The sequence below is a fragment of the Coffea arabica genome, chromosome 3c, assembly GCF_036785885.1.
Source record: "Coffea arabica cultivar ET-39 chromosome 3c, Coffea Arabica ET-39 HiFi, whole genome shotgun sequence".
NCBI classification, from domain to species: domain Eukaryota; kingdom Viridiplantae; phylum Streptophyta; class Magnoliopsida; order Gentianales; family Rubiaceae; genus Coffea; species Coffea arabica.
The window spans coordinates 4,036,400-4,052,692 of NC_092314.1; the positions used below are offsets into that span (position 1 = coordinate 4,036,400).

Genomic DNA, 16,293 nt, shown 5'->3' on the forward strand with positions numbered 1-16,293 from the left:
CAATCCATAAATAACTTTATAGTAATTTTCAACAATATTGTTTGGAGACTTAATATGCTTTTGCTTTGTAGATAGGAGGACAAACATCTGACTTTGGAGTTTGGACTTGCAGACTAATAATACATGTACTTTTACCGTAAGGGTTTGACATTATTGTAACGTACAAGGGCTTACATGTGGAACCATCCAACAGAATTTCTGGAATTTGGATTACTCTCGATGCCAGCATGTCTTATGACTGGATCACACCATCAAACTCAATTATAAAGTCTCCCAAGACGACTTGTGAGCAAATAATTCGCACCAAGCAAAACAACTTGGAACCCGTTTGAATCGCTGTTTCTCGGAGTTTTCGTAGAAAAAAGTACTACAATGATTTGATACATGTGAAATACATTCGAGTCCCTTGGAGTTGGCTCGGATGGTCTCGCGATAGTTTAGTTAGGTTCCGAGACCGTATGTTCGAATCACCTCTCTACCGTTTGTGTATCCTTGGAGGGGTGCACAGGCGTGGGAAGATTAGCCTGATAAAACTGGATGCTTTCCGTATTGAAAAAAAAAAAAAAAAAAGAGATACAAGACGATTGAAAAATACATATACGAAGTGTAGAAAATTTTTTTGAGGAAGAATGGCTTTCTAAAGAGACTGTGAAATGCTTGGTCAACCTTCATGGTCATATTCATAATCCCCAAGATATGTAGTACGTATACGTAACTCAACTAGAATTAACATGCAACCAAATTCAACAACCCAAGGTATATCATCAAAAGACAGTAGCCTTTTATGTTCGGGAATACTGGAGAATATCAAGGATGTTCCCCTTAAAAAGTCATATTTTTGCTGAATATTTACAACACTTCAACTTGAGGCACTTTAAGCTCTGTTGGAATCTATTCTTTTGTTTGCAAACTTTATATAATTAGCGTCTCCACAATTGCACTGAGCAAAGGTTCCAGCACAACAAGAGCACATCTTAATGGGGGTCCCCATTGCCTGTAACTTTATATCCATCATTGAATATAGACTTGAGAAGCAACCATCAGTAAGTGCTGTGTAACACTTGTAACCAACCGGACAACCTTCCTTTTTGGAATCGGCAAATTCTATTTAGCTTTCTTTCTGCACTCTTTTGGGAATTTTGGGTTGGGGAAAGGAAGAACATCATAACGCAATGTTGCAAAAATTGTACAGCAGTTCTGACTAAATTAAAACATGAAAAACAGTGGCATCAGATATCCCCTCGATTAGCTGCACACGAACTTGCCACTCCTTACTTGTGAATGCAATTCCTTGCACTTATAAAACTTATAAACATAAAACATAATTCAAGAAATGCTATCCAGTTATTCCAGAGAGAAAGGAAATCATATACAACAAAGACAGTCCTTCAGACATGGGACTTGGGCATATAACTTACAAAATTTACACTTCACAAATAGAAAATAAAAACACAGCCCTCTGCAAGCATTTCTTGCAGTTAATAGAAACCAAATGCACGTCATCAGAATGGTGACAAGACAAAAGAAAAGCTCTTTCTTCAATAAATTAGAAGACTGACCAAAGACTAGGATGGAAAACAGATGCCCATGTTCATCCTGCCAATAAATTTAGATGCAAATGGTTCATCAACTTGTCCTGGTTCATGCTCATCATTGGATATCTGAGTGGTGATAGGAATCTGGATATTGACACGATCTTTCCTTCTTATGGAAGAAATGGTGGCATCATCTCTGTAAATATTGAGGCTAGCTATCCTCTTTTCTAGAGCAACTGCTTCACTGCAGCTCTTTCTTCTACCCAACTTTGGTGATTTTGCACGAGTTGGAGGTTGCTATGCCATAAAACAGAGTTTAGTACCATTCAGCAGTATTTTGTTTTGGGTTGATGAGCCTCATCAAGAAGTTATAACGCTAATAAATGAAAACTTTTAATGCTTCAGTAGTGCATAAAAAACACATTGTAATATCTCCAAGCTTATAAAGCAAATAACCCGTCTCATACCTTTTTCAGTTCAGCCTTGGGAGGTGGACCCTCATGGTAGAAACTTGGCATTGGGCTTGCCTTAAATAACAAACCTTTTCTGAATTGTTTGATAGCTGCTTCTTTCTCTTCCTAAAAATGTTCCAGAATTGGAGGAAACAAAAGACGACATATATATCAGTCTCCATGTGCTTGAGACGTAAAGGATCAAGATCAAGACAACTAAAATGTGATATGAAGTATTTCTATATTTGGTTGCTAGATAAGATAAGGAAAGGGGATCTGAAGTTGTCTGGACATAGTAAAAGTTATACCTTTGTCCTCTCCTCCCACTGAATCTTCTTAGCTTCAAGTGCTTGATGTTTCTCTTCTAATTTTGAGTAAAACTATCATAAACAATCAAAAGAAAAGAAGAATGGGGATAGTTTAGTCCCATTGGGTTTTAGATATATTGCTCAAGAAAATGAGGCTTAGAAGAACGTCATATGCGGAGAGTTTAAGAAGCATTACTTCCTTCCTCCTCTCTGCCCGTTCAGTACATCTGAACACAGGGGCTGATGCATTAGTAGTCCTGGACTTTCTTGTTGATGCCAAAACGCTAGACATAGTTAAGGAACTAATCTAACCACAGTGCAAAAGTCCAGAAGAAATGTAACTAACTAGAGAGAAAGAGTGCTTATTGAGTAAGAAAGTCCTCCAGGGAGAAGGATACGAAGAAGCAACAGAAAATGAGTCTTCTTCACCAGGGTGCTTCTTATTATTGGGCTGCAATGGCTTTCTTTGTGCTGCAGGTGAGACTGGCTGCAGCAACAGAAAGGTACATAGTCAATCATCAGCATAATGTAATTCCACAACCAGTAGCAAAAAAGACTATAAACTTCACCAAGTTAGAGATTTTCCTATTATCACATCTCAATTCAGCTTCTTGGCTTTCCCTGTGAAAAAAAGAGCACCCTTGCTTATACTACATTAATGTCTTCTTCTAACTCCTGTTCATAAATGTATATGTTTTAAAAGTGAACTATTAAACTTTAAGTTGTAAAAACATGTATACAAAAGAACTACCCATCAACGAAACCACATCTTGTGTAACTCTATCATGCACCAATATTTTTGGGTAGAATCAGCTTAGCTTATAATCATATTCTAGATAGTTCAGCATCCACAAGTAACTAGTTTTTCCAATGAGCAAAGAGATAAGAGAAGATTTAAAAAATGAAGGAACTGATAGGGGTTTTGCCATTTCATAATTTCATACTATGTAGCTGGAACTTTCTGGAACATAGAGGAGCTGGCTCTTACTTATAGTAACCTGTTGTGTGCACAACCTATAGCTGATGATATTCTATGATTGGTATTATGAATAGGAAGTACTGCATGAGACAAAGTGTACAACCCTTAGATCGAAATATAATTAAGACACAAAAGAGATGCTAGAAAGGATTCTTTCCCTTTGAGAAAAGCCACCCAAGAGATAAAAGTATGACTTGAAGAAGACTGAGTGCTACCACAAGCATGCATAGAAAAAAAAAGGAGGAAAAAAAAGTGTAAACTATCAGCTTCGGTGCATAGCATATACCTGAATCAGCCTTGTACCACTTTTATGCACGGCAGCGCTAATCTTTGATGTTTTAGTAGCAACACCATTGTCAGTTTCAGTTCCAACCGGACGAGCTCCAAATGAAGCACGCTTTGCAGTCGCCAATGCAAATGGCTGTGGAATAGTGCATTTGGTTTTACAGTTTCCAGAAGGAGACTTTGTCTTAGATTTCGCTGGAACTTTTGTCTTCCTACTATCATCTTTTACTTCAGGGCTTTCGGATTTCAGCTCCTCAGGTGCCCCAGTCTCACATTTTGGGACTAGTACAGCTTGCTCAACATTCTTAATGTGACAGACTGTAGATACAACTGACTTTTCACTGGTGCATTCCTTCACGTCATACTCATTCACTTCAGCTTTCTCTTCTATAACATTGGACTGAACATCCCCATTGACAAGTCCACATGTCTCCATAACATGATGAGGGTTGGTGGTCACATCATTTTCCTCGGTGGGAGTACCACTTGAGTATGTCACCACAGAATTGGGTTCTTTGTCCATACAGATCTCAGTAACTTCCATGCCCATTGGACTGCTAAAACAGACCACTTCCATTGGAAGATTAATCAAATGCTTCGTCAAATGCTATTTATAAGACTAAGACAAACAAGTTGTTGACTGGCGAACCTATTAGATGTGTGTACCATTATTTTAAGGAGCTAATGCAGGTATAACATCAAACTTGAAGTTGTCAATTGGATTTTTATTTTTTTAAATGATTCTAATCTACCCTTCACTTATAAGATTAAGAAAGTAAAAAAATACCAGATTCAACTCATGTGGAGATTACCCATTATATTACAGGTGAGCCCCAAGAAAAAGCACAAAAGCTTTCTGAACAATTTTATAGTTTTTTATAATGCAAACACCATAATTTGAATTCCAAGATCAGTTTAAATAAGAGTAAGACAAGAAAATTGAAATTTTTACGACATTTTAAGTACATGAGAAAAATCTTAAATAAACGGAGGCAAACTAATTAACCAGATTACTCTAGTGGAACATAATTACACAAGGATCCACAACAAAAGAGATACATACGTACTCAGACTTCATGTTTTTGATAGTTGCAAAGCTCAATTAACCTTTATGTTTATGGCCATTCTCACCATCTACCAATGTACTCAAACTAATGCGTACTCAGAATTAGGATAAGTGACTTAAAACAAAAGAAAATGGACTCAAGATGCATAATGAGGGCTGAAAATTGAGCTTATACTATACCAACTATTGCTGGCACCAAGGACTACATTGGACGGTAGAAATCAAACATCAAAGTATTTACATTAGTAAAAATTTAAAGTTTTTGCTCCAATGCCAAGAGACTATCAGAAAAAAGAAAAGAAAAATCAAAATCCAGTGCAATAACACAGATTCATAAACAATTACTACTAAATCCGTCAACTTAACTGAAATTCTCAATCAAAGTACCTACTAAAATGCTAATTCTTCCTGCATTATCTTCTGAAAATTACAAGCTGCATCTTTTTCTTCTTTTTTTTCCCATACATATTCAGATAAAAAAAGATGACACCTGTAAAATTTAAAAATCAAACCCACAAAATTTTATCACAAAAAAAAAGATACCCGTCAAAGGTTAAGGTCAAGAACATGTCTTTCAAGCAAATTTTGACTTAAATCTTGAAATTAAAAGAAAGTAAACCTGGACTGGACTAAACAGACAAAATACACCGATCCCATTTCAAGATTTTCTTAAAAAGATCAAGGTACATCAAACTTCAATGTAGATATATTCATAAACAAAGACGACACTAAGGTTGCATTCTGACCTGGGAGAAGAAACTCTGTCTAAAATGGCTTCCTCTGTCTGTGTGTTTTTCTGTGTGATGAGTGTGTGTGTTTTTGTACTTTGTCTCTGTTTTCTGGAATTTATACTGGTAACTGTACAGAGCGTGAGTTAACGGCGCTAGTTGACGGCTGATCAGTAATTTGAAATGACAAGGGAGGCATAAGTTGGAGGGCAGTATGGACTTTGAGTGTAAAGGAGGTTAAATGACTTAAATGCCCTCATTAGGTTGAAGATTTTAAAATTGCTGCATCATAAGAAATTGAATGCAAGTACCATATATAATCCTTGCATTGGTGGTTGAGTGGACCTCAATCTTTTTGTTTCTGTTTCCTGTCCCATAATTGTCTATTGATTCATGATTTGTCTACACTTTTTTTGTACATAGGAATGAGATGAAATTGATGTATTATGCTACATGCACTTTTAAGGATATTTTAATTGATCCCATGAAAGGAGGATGATCTTTCCTAGTTTAGGTAAGTTAGTGGATTTGAGAATATGTAGAAAGCACACTTGTTTCTATCTATCTGCTGAAGTCCTAATTGTTCCAATGATTAAAGCTTGGCTGTGATAATTTAACAAGAGGCAAAAGGTTGTGGTTGGGTTCTTGAAATTCTAAACCACACCAACCAGTATAAGAATGAATTTAAGGTTTTAATTGACTTAATACCAAGACAAAGTAGAAGTCAGCAATTTTTTTTATAAAACTGCTTGATATGGTGCCTCATCTATGGTGGGTTTTAGTTTTAGGGCCTTAAACTAAACCACCACAAACTTCTTGAAATGAAAAATATGATAAAAAATAATAATTTTTTTCTATCCTGAGATGCAAAGGGCAAAATGGAAATATACATATGGCCACGAAATGGAGGACCTTTACTTATCCACTCAACTCAATAGGATATTATTGTGATCCAAAGCAATCTTTACCTTGTTTGGTAGACATGATTCCTTTTCTAGGCAAATAGTGAAGAAGTCATGAAAATTTGAATGCCATGCATTTAATTCCAATTGAGTTAAATGCATGTCAAGACTTTATTGTACTGTAATAGCTCTGTTTGGATTGCCATTTTCTGTTAGAAAATTGCGTCATTTTTCATGATCACATTTTCCTATTATCTTTTTCCCTCACATACATCAAATCGCTATAGTAATTTTTCCATGAAAAATGACGGAAAATGCAATCCAAACGGGAATTTTTTAAATAAAAATTGTTACGTTTTTCATGGATACATTTTTCAATCATCTTTTTACCTTACATATATCAAATCGCTGTAATAATTTTTTTACAAAAAGTCTAAAAAAATACAATCCAAACAAACCCTTAATTTGCAGATTTGAAGTCGTTCTGGGATTTTTAGTTAGGTATGAAATTTATTATGTAAACAAATCAAGAGTTAAGAAGGGTTGTTAATGCACCAAATGTTAATCATGGTTTTTCACAATGGAAGTGCATAGGATGATAGGCAATGGAAGATGAGGAAAATGGTCATAGAGTAATGGTCGGTGGAGAAGATCATTCAACATATTTACTTGTAAATATATCACCGAAGGTATTTAACAGCAATGGCAACATGATTGCTATGGTGATACTAACTACTAACTACTACAACATATAATCAAACCTTTCATGTATAAAATTTTAGCTGTAAACTTATTTTCTTATTTTCTTGAATGATGGTTAGGAGAACTTTATCTTTTTTTTTTTTTCTTTGTTTCTCTGTGAGTGCTGAGTAGTTTAGATGTATAACACAGGTCTTTAAGTTTCCAACATGCAATTTTTATTCTTTCGAAGAAAGAACTCCTATGTTTTCTTGCCGGTCGGTTGATCAACTGTTTATTCTCATGGCTAGTGCTAATAGCTTCCAATAAATACTTTTTTTTTTCTTTTCTAAAAATGAAAGAGTCTTTTTACCAAACAAGCTTAAAAATGAAAATAGTTTTGTCTTTCCCTAATTCGACTCTTACAAGCCCTCTCCATTGCATTTGTAAGACTTGGAGTCTCCCTTAAAAAAGTTAAAAAAAAAAAAAAAAAACTTGATATATGATTACCCTCTCTAATTGGAGAGCCTTTAGGTTAGGAAGAACTATCACTCATTTATGGATCGATATCCCAAGTCTTCTCTAAAATATGCATCTTTCGATGAGCAAATTCAAACAATTATTGCACCAAATATTAGAGCACAAGTAATGGATGTGGTATGCAATCAGTCTGGTACTTGCATCTCAACCTAACACAGGATCTTTAGGTCTACGGAGATTTTTCTTGGGTTCAAAATATTTGATGGAAACATAAAAAGAGAACGTGTATAATCTTTTTTGTTTCCTTATTTTTGCATGTAATATATGGTAGGAGTAGAAGCAGATTACTTTAATGTTCTGCAATTACAGCAAAATGACGTTTAAGTCCCAACTGAAACATGATTAGAGACAAAGAAAGCTGCACCAATTATAGCTTAGGCCCCATCTTTGATTAATAGTGTTTAACCTTTTGATAATGTCTTAACACCCTCCAATACAATTTTACATTCAACCTATTTTTATTCCTATACCCTGTTTGCCCTGTTAACTTAAGCAAACAACAAGTATGCAATCCATTTTATCAAAGAAGTTGTGACTAATTTGGACCCTCCAACGTCCTTGCTGGTCCCAATCTTGAATCATAAATTTCTGAGAACTTGACTGTCAATGTTTGCATGTTTAAGATATCCAGAATCTCACTTTCTCATGTAACTAAGTTATGGACAAACCTATTTTTTGCTATTTATCTTTGGGATGATCTTGAGAACAAACGAAGGAGTACCATAGCAAGGTTTTATATGCAAACATAATTAGCTGGTTTTCTCGTTTGCAAGCTGGTTTTCTTGTTTGCAACTAGGACTGCAAATGAATCGAGCGGCTCGAGTCCAAGTTCAATTTGAGTTCAGTCAACATCGAACTCGAGGTGAACTCAAGCTGACTAAGTCGAATTCGAACTCAAAAATACTAAATTCGTTAACTCGTGAGTTAGCTCGAACTCAATTATATATATTTTTTTATTTTGATAGTAAAATCACATATGTATCTCTAATATTTTATTATTCGTTAAGAAAAATTATTATTTTATTTCTTTTTTAAAAATAAAATTATGTTGAGTCTCGACTCGATTAGATTGAAATTTGATTCGACTCGACTTGTTTGTACCCCTATTCGTAACACAGAACATCTCCCTAGGTTGCTGCATGATGGCCCGAATTATGGACTAACTTGAATTTACGCAGCTTAAACGGAACTAACTGATACAATTCGTTATGGATAAATTTTTCTTACAATGACAATTATATACTGTTGGGCTTGGATTTTATCCCACCAGTCATTTATTGGGATAAAACCCAGGCCCAATATACACTAGATGGCTTAGATATAGAATAATTAACTTCAATTTGTATTTAAATTTAAAATCTAGCACAATGTATACATTGTCTGTATAAATTAGATTAATCTATTTTTTTTTTAGGAACAAAAGGAAACCAAGGCCATACAAATTAAGCCGCAGCAACTAAAAGAGCTGGGCTGCAGTGGACAAGTTAATATGGCATGCAGTCATGTCATTATTAATCAACAAGGTTACTCTTGTAATTACGAATTAATTGAAGGGCTTTCCATGTGTAATTCTCTTAATCAGTTTTGGAAGATTGATTTGTGGGCAGACCAAAAAGGTTGCCTTGAGCCCATCAATGGATATGTGAGGCTGTGTTAAGGTGAGGAACGGTTAATGGAAGTGTTAAACAAGCAAGAATGCACCTTAAACAAAACCAATTTCATTAATTATTGGGAGATATGCCTAATACCAACGCTTCCACTTCTCTGTATCACGCATCAGATAATCAACCTTATCTCCGAAGGATACATATAGATCCTTCTTCCCATGTCCCACTCTCAAGATTCTCCATGCGTGTGTTGCGTGTTGAACATGGAGGCAACTTTCGGACCTTGGCAGAAGAATATATTAGGTGAACCCTCTTTTGCTCCTTTTTTTTTTTTTTTTGGTTTTTTTGGGACCAAGTGGACATTCCAAATCATGGCGGAGGGATCACCCGGGGAAAGGGTTAGAGAATCGAATCATGGAAAAAAAAAAATTTAGAATTACAAATAAATAATCAGGTGTAATAATAGGGATAGAGTAAACTGACTTGAAGAAAATTAAGAAAAAAAAATCAAGAAAGATACCATGCTATAAATAAAGAAGTAAAAAAAGGAAGGGACTTAATTGTTACAAAAAATAGAAAAAAGAATAAAAAACATTAAAGACATTGATGTGGCGAAAAGATAAATAGTCCACTTGACAGAAAATTAGAGTAACTAACTCAACAATCTATCAAAACCAGAACTGAACATCATTTTATTATGTGTGTGTGTGTGATTAGCACATCATTAAAATGTAAGTTATCGATAATTTGAATTATGAACCATCGAACTTTGGTTTAGTGGCCACCAAAAAGGGATTAAGTCTCTTTTTGACCTGTAGGCCGGGGACTCGGGGGTTTGAACCTCTTTTGTCTAGTCGGATTCTCGAACCTGCTAGTCCATTATATAGGCTCTTTAGCCTCTCTTTTCATGTACAATAAAATAGATTAGATTATACAAAAGTTATAGTAGCAGAAAAAAAAATTGAATTTGAAGTTTGCAGACATTAGGTTAATGAAAGAATAAAGACAAAAGTAGGGAAGGAAATACTCAACTAAAAGAAGGCCCAAAAGTGGAGGCTTCAGATTCAAGGTCTCACTGATGAGCCCGTAATATTATGCATGGCTCCAGCCTGGTGCGTGTTTTTGAACCCCATGTTTTGGCCCAATAATGGGTCCAAGCGAGCACCATACTAGGAATTATAGGAAAACTTTTAAGAAATGTTATTTGCATTCCCTTTTTTTTTTTTGGTTAATCACACTTTCATTATTGTTATAAAAATCATATAATTATCATTTATTAGATTATATGATAAAATAAATAATAATAGTGCAAATAACAAAAGAATAGAGTGCAAATAACATTTTCCAAACTTTTTTTTTAAAATTGCTCATAATACACTTTTCATGGACATCATGAAGTTTGTGGTGTAGATCTTAAGTCAAGAATCTTGTGGATTAATAGTTGATAAAGCAATATAAAATGTTAAAACGACTTGGCAAAGGTTTCGTTCCCTATCTCACATACAAATGAGTTTTTTTTTTTTTTTTCTCTTTTGAAATCGTAGATTCTGAATCAGAATCTTTTACGTACAATCCCTTTCTCTTTACCCCATAATCCAACCTTCATCCATACAAAAATGCTAATAATATAAGGGTTTTGACTTCTAGTAGAGGAGTACATATTTTGAACATTTATTATTCACTAATGAGTAGGTGTAATCTATTTGGTCAGAGCCTTAGAGGTTAATCCACATATTATCCAATTCCAAATGATATGCTACTCGAAAAGAATGATACTACTTGTCACTCATCTGAGACCACAAGCTTATGTTCTTGCTTAATTCATGTCCTGTGGCATTCAAACCCAGAATGTAAAAAAATACGACTATATATATATATATGTTTCTGAATGATAAAAGTCAAATGAATTTCTGTTTCATGTCCTATGGCGTTTTAATCCAGGGTGTTAGATGATGTAATATATGTATGATCTTTGATATTTATTTTTTCCTCTTGTCTTGAGAGTCAAGTCACATAAAATATGTTATAATCTAGATGACTAAGTTCACACATTCAAACCGCCCAAAGTCACAAAGTCTTCTTATGTTACTTAAGAAAAACATAAAATGCCAAAGAGGAGATTTAAAAAAGAAAAAAAAGACGACTTCAAACATTTACATCTACTCTTTTGGGCGTCCAATCCCTATAAAAATCTATCCCCTATCCTTCTCGTATTATTGATTAATTGCTAATTCTCATGTTCTCCTAGCTTGCTGGTTGGCAGCAATCTTTGATCAAGGTACACATCATATTCTTTTCCTTCCACTAATATTGGAATTTTTTCCCACTTAAAATACTACTAATAGTTAACATCTTGTTTGGAAAATTCGTTCAAATGATTTGCTTTGTTTTGAATCTTTTGATGCATGTGTAAGCAATATCCTGAGAATGTTTCCCCCACCATTATATCAATCTCCTTCAAAGATGTAACAAACCTTTTCTCTCAATCTCTCAAAACTGGGTGCATATCCATTCCCTTAGAAATATGCAGAAAGCAGCCTCTTTCCAAAAGATATAGCAAGTGTTTCGAAGGGTTGTATCTGATATTAAAACCATTTGTAAGGTGGTTTTAACTGCCACTAATCACAACTCTTCAAAATGAAATTATCCATTTAACAACATTTGGAGATGTCCGAAGCATGTCTAAGTAGCAATTATTTATTTTGCCCAAAGTTTCGACATCTAGGACTTGACTCCTCTCTTCAATATATTCTCTCTCCATTTTTAGTAGTGCGAATCTAGATGTATAACAATGTCTTCATTTATTAACAAAAATTAGAATTCGTCAAACTTAAAATGATCAGCTTGAAACGAAGACATGTATCATGCATCTAAACGTGCATTATGAAAAATAGAGTGAGAATTCATGAGGGAGAGGAGCCAAATCCCACATCCAAAGTATGTTCTGGCTTATGGTTCGGACAGTCAAACATCTAGTTGACTTCCTGGCAAAATATATTTGCAAGCTACTTTAAACAATATTTGATTGATGTTGAGAAGAATGAACGAAGAAAGAAGTGTAACAAATAAAAAGTGATAATAATTTGATTAGTTCCATACGATAAACCGTGTGATGCAGGTTTTGCTAGAAACAATGTCAGGAAATTCTGATGAGTCCACAATTTCCACGGTTATGGATATCGAACCGGCTCGTTTTGCTAATTTTGACCCATCAAGCATCACTACACTGGTTAGAACAAGAAACAGGAGGTTGCTACAAGATCTTGGAGGGGTAGATGGAATAATTAAAGCCCTGGAAACAGATACAGAAAATGGTATTCGTGGCGACAGCAGAGATATTGATGCCCGAAGAAATATCTTCAGCTCCAATTCGAATCAGCTTCAGGAAAGAAATCTTGTCAAGAGCTTCTGTGTTTGTGCAGTAAAAGCAATCAAAGACCCCTTGATCATCATCGTAGTAGTTTTTACGGTCCTTTCTCTTGGTTTTGGCATAAAAAAAGATGGTCTAGAATGGATATGGCCAGAAGGGGTGATCAAACTCCTGGCTATTTTCACAGTTTTGATTGTGTCAGCTGGAACTAATTTCTGGCCTATTACTCAATGCCACGATTCCTCGGGGACCAGCAGCTACACCCCTCAGGTAGATGTTGTGAGAGCCGGTGACTGGACCAAAATCCCAATATCAAGCGTTGTGGTGGGAGATATTGTTTTCCTGAAACCTGGGGATCAAGTTCCAGGTGATGCATTGTTCATAGATGGGAGCTCATTACATCTGGAGAACTTAATCAATGTTAATGGAAGATCAGAGTGCGTAGAAGTTGGACATGAGAACAAGAATCCGTTTTTGTTCTCGGGTAGTATGGTAGTTGATGGCTATGCTAGGATTGTTGTTACGGCAGATGGGAAAAACAAAAGAAACCATCAACAAGTGATATGGATGGAGGGAAAGCATGCAGACGAGTTATTGAACCTTACCACTGTAGTTGGTAAGTTAGGTCAAGCAGTTGCCTTCGCAACATTTTTCTTGTTTTTGTGTCGTTTCTTTGCTGGAAATGTTTACCATGATGACAAGAAGGGAAATAAGGCCTTATTAGGTGACGAAAAGGTGGGGATTTGGGATCATTTGCTTGCTTTTGTGGGAATCCTAGCAGCTCCTGCTTTGATTGCTCTGACATCAGGGCTGGAAGGTTTGGTTTTGGCTGTAAAAATCACTCTAGCATATTCCCTGAGGAAGTTGATGCATGCCAAAGTTCTAGTTAAAAAGCCTTCTCTGTGTCATTCAGTTGCTTCAGTTGACACCATCTGTTTAAATAAAACTGGAACATTGACGGCATACTTCGCAGAGGTAACGTGGTTTCTCATTCATTATCCATCATGACTTTGTACAATAATTGATGATAGGGCTAGTTTCGCTTTGCAGCTCTACTTTGTATCTAAAACTTCTATTTTTAGACACTTCTGCTACCTAGTCTCCCTGATTTGTCTTACTCTTACTCAAGTCCTATTGATAATAACTTGAGCAAGTTAACAGAATAGAAGATCGTGCAGACAATTTCTATTGTTTTTTGGGTGGAAGTGGTTCCTTTCTGGGGGAGGGGTGCTCAATGTTTCTCATATATTAGTAGCTTGACTTAAAAAGCAGCCATATATAGATTATAGAGATCGTTTTCTGGAATACTTCACAAATCTTAAGAGTAAATATTTTGTCTGTTTTCGTTTGAATCCTTGCAATATTCCAGCAACAAGTCAAAGACTAATATAATTTTTTCGTTTTCCAAAACTAGGTGAAAAAGTTCTGGCTGGGTCTAAGTTCCATTGAAGAAGCACCTCACAATCTGATTGCACCAAACGTTCTTGAATTACTGCATCAAGCCATTGGTTTAAACACAATTCAGCCTCGTTCTGCAAATTCTACATTTGCACCTCCAATATGTTCAACTGAAGCGGCGATTTCTGACTGGGCTGTTCGGCATTTCGGTATGGACAAAGAAAATCTGAGGCAAAGCTGCACAATTCTTGTCATTGAACCCTTCAACTCAGCCAACAAAAGGAGTGGAGTCTTGATCAGCAAAAACAATGACAACACGATTCATGTGCACAGAAAAGGGGCAGCTGATGTGATTTTGCCAATGTGTTCTCATTACTATGAGACCACTGGCATTGTGAATGTGATTAATAAAACTACAAGAGCATTATTGGAGCAAATACTCGAAGGAATGACAAAAAATGGCTTTAGATGCATTGCGTTTGCCCACCGGAAGACATCGATAGAAGAGTACTTCAACTTCTCTAAGCAACAATTAACGTTATTAGGCCTTGTTGGGCTTAAAAATCCATTAAGGAATGGGGTTAAAAGAGTTGTAAAAGATTGTCAGCGAGCCGGGATAAACTTAAAATTGCTCACAGGAGACAACATTCTGACAGCAACAGTCGTAGCTTCTCGAAGTGGCATACTTGAGCCTAATAACCAGCCTGGAGAAATAATTGAAGGAGAAGAGTTTCGAAACTACACTTCAGAAGAAAGAATCGAGAAACTGGATACTATTCGTGTTGTGGCAGGAGCTACTCCTTTTGATAAGTTCCTTATGGTTCAATCCTTGAAAAAGAAAGGCAATGTGGTTGCATATCTAGGCCGAGGATTGGGGGATGTTCAAGCACTAAGAGAAGCAGATGTTGGACTGTGTTTTGGAACTCAGGGTGGCACAGAAATCCTCAAGGCATGCTCAAATATTGTAATCCAGAAGAAAGATTTGTCCATTGTTTTTGACATTTTGAGATGGGGAAGGGGATTCTATGTTAGCATCCAAATATATACTCAATTCCTCATCACAGCAACTCTTGTTGATCTGGTGGTGGACTTTGTGATGTCCATTTTTCCTAGTGATCCCCCGGATTTTGATGCTATGGCAGTCATTTCTTCAGGTAAAATACCATATCCAGTTTTTCAACTTCTGTGGGTCAAGCTAATTCTGGGATTCTTTGCTGCTATTTCTCTGATAATTAAACAGCCCTCTGAAGAGCTCATGTCCAAGCCACCGAGGGATCGAGACGAACCATTGATGAATGATGTTATGCAAAGAAGCATGAGTGCACAGGCGATATATCAGATTGCAGTATTGCTGGCCATCCATTTTAAAGGCCAATCAATTCTGAAAGTTAATGTGAATGAGAAGAATACTCTGATCTTCACGACCTATGTTCTGTGCCAAGTTTCCACAGTGGTCAATGCCAGGCTTTTTGAAGAGAAGAAAATTTTTCAGGAGATGCACAACAAGAAATGCTTCTGGGGAATCATAGGCCTCATCGTTCTCCTCCAAGTAATGTTGGTAGAAGTTTTGAAGAACCTTGCAGGTACTGCTGGGTTGGATTGTAGGCAATGGGGCATATGTATCTTGATTGCTACTGCATCTACTCCACTCAGCTGGCTGCTTAAGTATGCAACTGCCATGAGGATACCATTTCTGACCAATGTCAGAGGAACAAATCCGAAGGCCAAAATCGATTAGTCGTATGGCTGAAGTTTGATTGAAGCTGGTTAGTTGTACAAATGTAGGCTCTGTATATGCGTTTATAAAGCTCTGATTTTCCTTTTGATAATTGATAAATCTGCGTCATTCAAAAATTGGCATAATTCCTCTACTTTGCATCTTCTACTTTCCATTCTTGGGCTGTGCAAATTGTTGCATGTGATCTAGTATACCTCAATGCAAGGAATTCAATTATGAACAAAAATTAGTTGTCAAGTCAATTGCTCAGATGAACATAATACGTCAAATTCATAAGAAATTTAACAAAAGAAGCAAACTAAAACAAACAGCACGAAACAGCAGTTTCCTTCAATTATTCAATGGACAACACATAAATCATTCTGAAAATTTCAATGGGCTCAAGTGTTGAAACAGAGATGGTTTTATACCCATATTTATGTAATTTAAGATTGGAATGTTGATAAATCCTGCTGCTGATCATACATTAGTCATCTAGCTAGCACAAAAGAAAGCTCAGGGATGAAATGTACAATATTTCAAGTTGTACCTTTATTTATTTATTTATTTTTTTGGGGCAAATTTTCAAGTTGTGCTACTAATTACTTGAAAATTTGAAAAGGAAACAACTGCCTGAAATGATGCCGTTTGGAAGTTCAACTGCCAATTGAAATGACCCAATGATGATCATCCACGAGTCTAGTTTGTAGTCCAAGACAACCCCTTTG

The 16,293-nt window shown here is 35.9% G+C and overlaps 2 protein-coding genes across 5 annotated transcripts; one reads left to right on the top strand and one right to left on the bottom strand.

The window, feature by feature from the left end:
* Nucleotides 1–1,325: 1,325 nt before the first annotated feature.
* On the bottom strand, nucleotides 1,326–5,501 carry LOC113734227 (protein WVD2-like 3). 4 transcript variants are annotated; one of them, XM_027260634.2, is made up of 7 exons: nucleotides 5,372–5,501; nucleotides 3,561–4,129; nucleotides 2,694–2,782; nucleotides 2,492–2,579; nucleotides 2,296–2,367; nucleotides 2,003–2,113; nucleotides 1,326–1,832 (listed from the first exon to the last, which is right to left on the bottom strand). In XM_027260634.2, exons 2-7 carry the CDS (start codon nucleotides 4,107–4,109, stop codon nucleotides 1,566–1,568), a joined length of 1,176 nt encoding a protein of 391 aa, XP_027116435.2. In that variant the 5' UTR covers nucleotides 4,110–4,129; nucleotides 5,372–5,501; the 3' UTR covers nucleotides 1,326–1,565. The 4 variants fall into 4 exon arrangements, with proteins under 4 accessions (XP_027116435.2, XP_027116437.2, XP_027116438.2 ...); XM_027260636.2 differs by having other exon boundaries at nucleotides 3,561–4,116; nucleotides 5,372–5,483; XM_027260637.2 differs by having other exon boundaries at nucleotides 3,561–4,113; nucleotides 5,372–5,451.
* Nucleotides 5,502–11,205: 5,704 nt separating this feature from the next.
* Nucleotides 11,206–15,685, top strand: LOC113734888 (calcium-transporting ATPase 12, plasma membrane-type-like). Its single transcript, XM_027261647.2, has 3 exons — nucleotides 11,206–11,358; nucleotides 12,199–13,425; nucleotides 13,865–15,685. The coding sequence occupies exons 2-3, from the start codon at nucleotides 12,214–12,216 to the stop codon at nucleotides 15,584–15,586; spliced, it is 2,934 nt and encodes a 977-aa protein (XP_027117448.1). The 5' UTR covers nucleotides 11,206–11,358; nucleotides 12,199–12,213; the 3' UTR covers nucleotides 15,587–15,685.
* Nucleotides 15,686–16,293: the final 608 nt, after the last annotated feature.

What these genes read in the sequence shown, in the direction of transcription:
- LOC113734227 (XM_027260633.2), bottom strand. Translation starts at nt 4,136, where the DNA reads ATGGAAGTGGTCTGTTTTAGCAGTCCAATGGGCATGGAAGTTACTGAG. An exon ending in GGGCAGAGAGGAGGAAGGAA is followed by an intron (nt 2,368 to 2,491) that starts GTAATGCTTCTT and finishes TGTTTATGATAG; the next exon opens with TTTTACTCAAAATTAGAAGA. An exon ending in CCAAGGCTGAACTGAAAAAG is followed by an intron (nt 1,833 to 2,002) that starts GTATGAGACGGG and finishes TTTATGGCATAG; the next exon opens with CAACCTCCAACTCGTGCAAA.
- LOC113734888 (XM_027261647.2), top strand. Translation starts at nt 12,214, where the DNA reads ATGTCAGGAAATTCTGATGAGTCCACAATTTCCACGGTTATGGATATC. An exon ending in TGACGGCATACTTCGCAGAG is followed by an intron (nt 13,426 to 13,864) that starts GTAACGTGGTTT and finishes TTCCAAAACTAG; the next exon opens with GTGAAAAAGTTCTGGCTGGG.